The 6,109-nt window shown below is 33.3% G+C and overlaps 1 protein-coding gene and 1 long non-coding RNA gene across 2 annotated transcripts; one reads left to right on the top strand and one right to left on the bottom strand.

The window, feature by feature from the left end:
- Nucleotides 1-1,591: 1,591 nt before the first annotated feature.
- Nucleotides 1,592-3,436, top strand: LOC120124330 (calmodulin-7-like). The gene is made up of 2 exons (XM_039143034.1): nucleotides 1,592-1,759; nucleotides 3,031-3,436. The coding sequence occupies exons 1-2, from the start codon at nucleotides 1,684-1,686 to the stop codon at nucleotides 3,402-3,404; spliced, it is 450 nt and encodes a 149-aa protein (XP_038998965.1). The 5' UTR covers nucleotides 1,592-1,683; the 3' UTR covers nucleotides 3,405-3,436.
- Nucleotides 3,437-4,591: 1,155 nt separating this feature from the next.
- Nucleotides 4,592-5,179, bottom strand: LOC120124331. The gene is made up of 3 exons (XR_005516267.1): nucleotides 5,135-5,179; nucleotides 4,785-4,865; nucleotides 4,592-4,701 (listed from the first exon to the last, which is right to left on the bottom strand). It is a non-coding gene; the product is annotated as an uncharacterized LOC120124331 (long non-coding RNA).
- Nucleotides 5,180-6,109: the final 930 nt, after the last annotated feature.

Here is a 6,109-nt window from a genome sequence, read left to right as displayed (position 1 = left end):
AACAATGTACATGGCTTTAAGGACATACCCATGACAACCAAATTATCGTCAGAGGGGTATTTGTGTAAAGTATGCCATCGTTTACACAAACGGCAAAACAATTCAAGACACCGCGTCTACTGTTTAACCAGTAAAGTAAATATACTGTCACAAGGGAAGGTTAAAAAAAGGACATCTACCTATCCTATGCAACTATCGATTGTAGATACTATCACCACATCGAGTCAAAATGTCATCAATTTTATTAAAGTGGGGGATTGTTGGAAAAAAGTGAATTACTTTGATGTATTTAATATTTATTAATATTTATATTAAATTTAGAGTCCTTAAATATTACAAATTTGAATATTAGTTCGAATAATTACTCTTTGAATATGTCAATTTAAAAACATATTTGTTATCTTTGTAACTTTGAATATTAAAGATAATTATATACTTTTGTATATTTCAAATTAAATTAATATTTATTTAATTTGAATAATAAAAGGAGTGTATATCTGTTTAATATTTTAAATTTAAAAGATATTATTATCTGCTTAAATTTAGATATTAAAAGATATTTAGTTGGAGTAAAACTCTCATTTTTAATATTTTAAATTTAAAAGATATTATTATCTATTTAAATTTAGATATTAAAAGAGTTTTAGTTGGTGTAAAACTCTATCGAAATTCTCATATAAATACTAAGCAAATCTCTCAGATTTTACACAACTCATAATTCAAGAAGTTTTATTCTCTTGAAATTTTTTTCTCTCATTCTCATAAAATATTCTTTTTCCTTTAGTTTTCCGGTAATAGTCGAAGTCAAGGAAAGTTCATGATCTCTACTATTGTGCTACTCTAGCTGATCATCTAGTTGTTATATACTGGAAGACAGACGACCAAAGGACTTTGAGCACTAAGTAGTGGCCTAAAATTTGTCTTAAGGAAACTGTGTAGCGACATGCCTTAACTGATTCCGATCACAAGATCAAATATAAAGAGTATTTTATTTCCTTTTTAATTCTCTTTTATTTTTAAAGAATTTGATTATTTATTTTACTTTTTCTCAGGTTCCAATTTAGTCTCGAATTGTTACTGACATTTCTTAAAAAATAATTTGGTAATTAAAGTAAATAATTGATAATAAATTAGTCATTGATAACGTAATTTATCCATATATTTTATGATTTTCATTTTAAAAATTATATTTATATTTTAATTGTTAAATGCTTAAATAATGATTTAACTTTTAAAGTTGTTCGTTAATCCTTACAAAACCAAACAATTTTCGAGTCTACTTAAACTAAATCTATTATTTCTAAACAGTTCGAGGACTTCTTATAGGATTAACCCTAAATTAATTTCATTAGAGGTTGAGAAGATGCATGAACTCTTTAAAGGGGGAGGGAGCAAAAGAAAAAGTATTCAAAGAAGATGTACTTTTTTATATAAAAAAAGAAAAAGAAAAATACAATTGTTTATTGATATTTTTTTTTTAATTTTGAAAAGGCGAGCAAAATGCTAGCGGAGGAGAGAAAATCAGATGCCTTAATTTGTGTTGGGCTCAAATATGGGCCCTATATATAGCACTGGCATTCCCTTCTATATTTTCCACATTCTCATCAGTTTTCTCCGCTACTTTCTCTCAATCCAAACAGATCTTCCCGAGAAGAAAAATAACAAACTCAAGAGAATAAGAAAATGGCCGATCAACTTACCGACGATCAGATCTCTGAATTCAAGGAGGCCTTTAGCCTGTTCGACAAGGACGGAGATGGTCCTTCCTCTCATCTCTCTTTTATTTTCTTCTAATTTTTATGTTGTAATTATTGGCTCACGGTTTAATAATTTTCTTCATTCGGTTCAGCTCGGATTCATAGATCTAAGCTTCGTTTTTGTTTCTGGTTCTAATTTTTTTCTCTTAATTTTATTAATTTTACAATCGTTGTTTTTTGTTATTTTAATGAAATGATGGATCTAGGTTACTATTTATGAATTCATTATGGACCTCGATCGTCTATTTCCATTTCATTTCTTTGATTTTGATGGATTTGGATCGTATTTTTATGGTATTTTTTTCATTTTCATTACTGTTGACCTTTCTGGGGCTTCTCTTTGAATTTATTGTATGACTTGTTAGTGTTTGATCTTTTAGATGCAAGCATAACCTGGATAGATTGGCTTTTTATGTGGTGAGTATTGCGTAATTTATGCCTGGGATTTGCTGGTTTGAGAATTTAATTGTTATTTAATCATGATTAAATGTTTCATTCCCTTTGTGTAAATTTTTTAATCTGATTGGCAAAGCTTCCTTGGATTTTGGATGTGATTCCCTTTGATTGATTCCGCATTTTCAACTTATAATAAATTAGCTGACCCTATTCATGGTGTAAGGATGTAGTATAGTAGGCTGGCTCCCAACGTCAGTGAGAATTATGAATTGCCTACCGTAAAACTCGATCCCACGACCACAAGGATAAGAGCTTTGCGCTCTTACCAACTGAGCTATTAAGGTTGCATTTAGTATACTTGATTGTTATGAATCTAGGATCACAAATTCACAATGTGGATGGCTTTGGCAAGTCATGAGAATTCAAGACCTTCTATGGATGATTCAAGCAATTAATATTGTGATATGTAATCCTAAACAGTAAATTATTTTGTTTGTGATCATTACTTTGAAGGTTATCGAATTAGTTTATGATCTGTAGACATGCACTATTGTTTTTCTGCAATTACATGTTCTTAGCTGATCCATGAGCACACTTTTTGATGTATTTGTTTTTTGTAGAACAAGTAGTTATTTAGAGTACATATTTTCTGTATTCTTGGCACATAGGAAATATGTTCTGTATCCTCCCCAGTTCTTGTTTGGTTATCTGTTTGTCATCATGGTGTATGCTGAGCGAAATTTTATTGCATTGGAAAAGCATTACAATAATGCTTTGCTGGTTTTTGGCCGAGTGTATTTAGTCATGTTGATTGTTTGATAACCAATATTGTAGTCTGATTTTGTTGTACTTTTATTTACTTTTATCATTGCTACAGGTTGCATTACTACCAAGGAGTTGGGGACTGTGATGCGATCACTTGGTCAGAACCCCACTGAGGCGGAACTCCAAGATATGATCAATGAAGTTGATGCTGATGGAAATGGGACCATTGATTTTCCTGAATTCCTTAACCTGATGGCTAGGAAGATGAAAGACACTGACTCAGAGGAGGAGCTTAAAGAGGCGTTCAGGGTGTTTGACAAGGATCAGAATGGTTTTATATCTGCTTCCGAGCTTCGCCATGTCATGACAAACCTTGGTGAAAAGCTTACAGATGAGGAAGTTGACGAAATGATCCGTGAAGCCGATGTTGATGGTGATGGACAGATCAACTATGAGGAGTTTGTCAAAGTGATGATGGCCAAGTAAAGGGCCTCTCACCAGGATCCAAAAAATGGGGGGGGGGGGATGGGAACAGGGCTATTGAGTTTGCTACGATTTCTATTAAAGAATAGGACGTCTATGGTGTTTTTTTAATGTTATTGGCTTCTGTTGGATGGTTCTCTGTTTTTTGTTCAGTAGTGGTGCTTTAGCGTTAATATTTTTATGCTGTTTTCATTCGAATTATTGGAGCGGGAAGTGGAACGACCTGAAAGATTCTAATATTTTTTGCTTCACGGTTTACTAAGTTTCGAGGAAAATTGAGAAATCAAATCACTAGAGACTTGAGAGGTTGTGTGACCATGGATTTAGACGAGTTGTTTACTATTCATACAAAGAGTCCTTTTATGGAGATTCCCCCTGGATGAACCCTTAACTGAAATAGTGTGGAAATCAAAATTATAATTTTATTATTTTCATGTAGTCTCTTCGATTTGAAAATATGGCCGATGGCTGGGGAACTGGACAATGGCAACCAGATAGGGTCAACCGACTGCCTATCGCCCATGAGAATGACATCCTGAAGAGGGAGAGAGAGAGAGGAAAAAAGTGAGTTATATACTTCGAATATTTGATAATTATTTATATGGTCATTAATCTGTAAAATGAGATAAAATGCCTATATATATATATATATACTTCGAATACTTGATAATTATGTGATCTTTCATTTATGAAACGAGATACAATATCAGACTACAAGATTGTTGATTATTGATCAGTAGATAAAACAATCTAATCTATTTTATGAATAATCTTGAAATAAACTTTCTTCATAATAGTATAGCATATCTAAATACATCAATACAACTAATACTTGTAAAGTTCTAAACTCGAATAATCTGCTATTAATGTAGGTAAAAAATTTAAAAAATAATATAAATAAATAAAATAGATTAGATAATTTAAATGAAAATAGAGAATGGTGATTGTTGATATCTTATTTGAGACCTCCATAGATAATTAATAGAGGGCCATGAGTTTCTAGAGTTGGCGTAGCGTGCTGTGCTCAGAATATATTCACCCATTAAAGTGGAATTTTGGTAGGCATCAGATGAAAAGTTGGAAATGTAGCAGGAGGAAAAGCATTATTGTCCCTATCGTGAAGCTTCTAATTTCATCCACAATTAATAAAAAAAAAAATCATCCACAAAAATTGATATTTAAAAAAAAAACCACAGGTGGTGGTAGGAAGAATCGGTAGGTTCAACTTCTTCTGCTGAGCATCCAGTCTAACACTCACATCCGTGGCTCGACGGTGATTGGAGCCCCTCAAGCCAGCAGCCTATGAACAGATCAAAATTTAAGTAAAAAGGTCATGTACACCATTTCGGAAAAAGATTGAAAAATGAAGGTTCTATTACATACAGCCTTCTGCACAGCCTCATTTGTCACTCTAGGAGAGGATTTCCGTGAAGCATGAGCCACAGCATTGGAAGTGAAAAATACCTGAAGGGGGGGGGGGGGAGAGAGGACAAAATAATAATAAGATGCCCAGAGCATTCCACATGAATACTTAGATCATAAACAGAATATTCAAAGTTATAGATAGGTTCTCAGACTAGTAGAGTGACCATCAAGAAAAAAAAGAAAGAGAAATGTGCAAGCTTGGCTTCTATAGAGTTCAATAGTTGTTTATCAACACCACTTATATGTAAAACTAGCAACAGCCTATAGGCTTTAGCATTAACCTGTCAAAACTAGTAAGAAAGAAATACCTCGTCCTTTTCTCCGACCAATGCTTTTGCCAAGGACTTGAGCTTCTTTGTCCAACTTAGTTTCGTGCACAAGGTCGACCGCAGAATGGAGAAGCGAGCATGATGTAGAGACCACAACTCTGCCTGTAGAACAGCAAAACAAAAAACTGTTCTTAACTTTCAGTAAGTGTTTTGTATGTCTCAGCAGGAACATCAGCAAAATAAGTTTGAACGAGAACATTGAGTCCATATAAAGATGATCCTAGCTCTGAGTAAGCATGAGTGGACGCTTGCAATTGATGCGATTCAAGGTCCAACACAAGGGTCGGCTCATCGAGCTGATCCATGTTGCACCTACTGCCTTTAGTTCATCAATAACTTCCCTGTCAAGTAACAAATATTACAAAGCACTCGAGACAATATGGCTACACATATTTGCAGTTTTACAAAGGCCAAGCAAGCATTTTAGTGCCTTACTTGTAAATTGGCAGGATCTTGCCTAGTAGGGAAAGAAGAGAGAAGTATTTATTCACACCCTTTGCTAGTTATGATAGCAACAAATAAGAAACAGGTCCTACAAGGACAGGGATGGTGTCGACTCCGAGCTGCAGCACAAGAATGGAAGAAAAATTAGCAACTCGACAAACATAATTAAGCAAAAACTTTCTTTCCCAACAAATTCAATAGAGCTAAGGATAAAAAAAAATAAGGCGTAATACCAAAAAAATTCCCCTTACGATTAACCACATAATCATTTTATCCCCATTATTTTTTTGGAAGCATTTTGGTCCCAAATTTTATTTTAGGATAAAAAGACCACTAGCATTTTGATTAAATAGCCACTGTAACCTTTATTCTTCTCTTTTGAAGCATTTCAACTCCTAACATTTCATTTTAAGGAAAAAAGATCGTTAATCATTTGTTTGTTAACTAACAGTTTCATCCACGTATGGTTTTTTTTTCAAAAATAAAATGTTGACTTGAAAGTCAAAATGC

Source organism: Hibiscus syriacus, unplaced genomic scaffold, assembly GCF_006381635.1.
Source record: "Hibiscus syriacus cultivar Baekdansim isolate YM2019G1 unplaced genomic scaffold, ASM638163v2 tig00110418_pilon, whole genome shotgun sequence".
NCBI classification, from domain to species: Eukaryota; Viridiplantae; Streptophyta; class Magnoliopsida; order Malvales; family Malvaceae; genus Hibiscus; species Hibiscus syriacus.
This window is presented reverse-complemented; position numbering and strand designations above follow the sequence as displayed.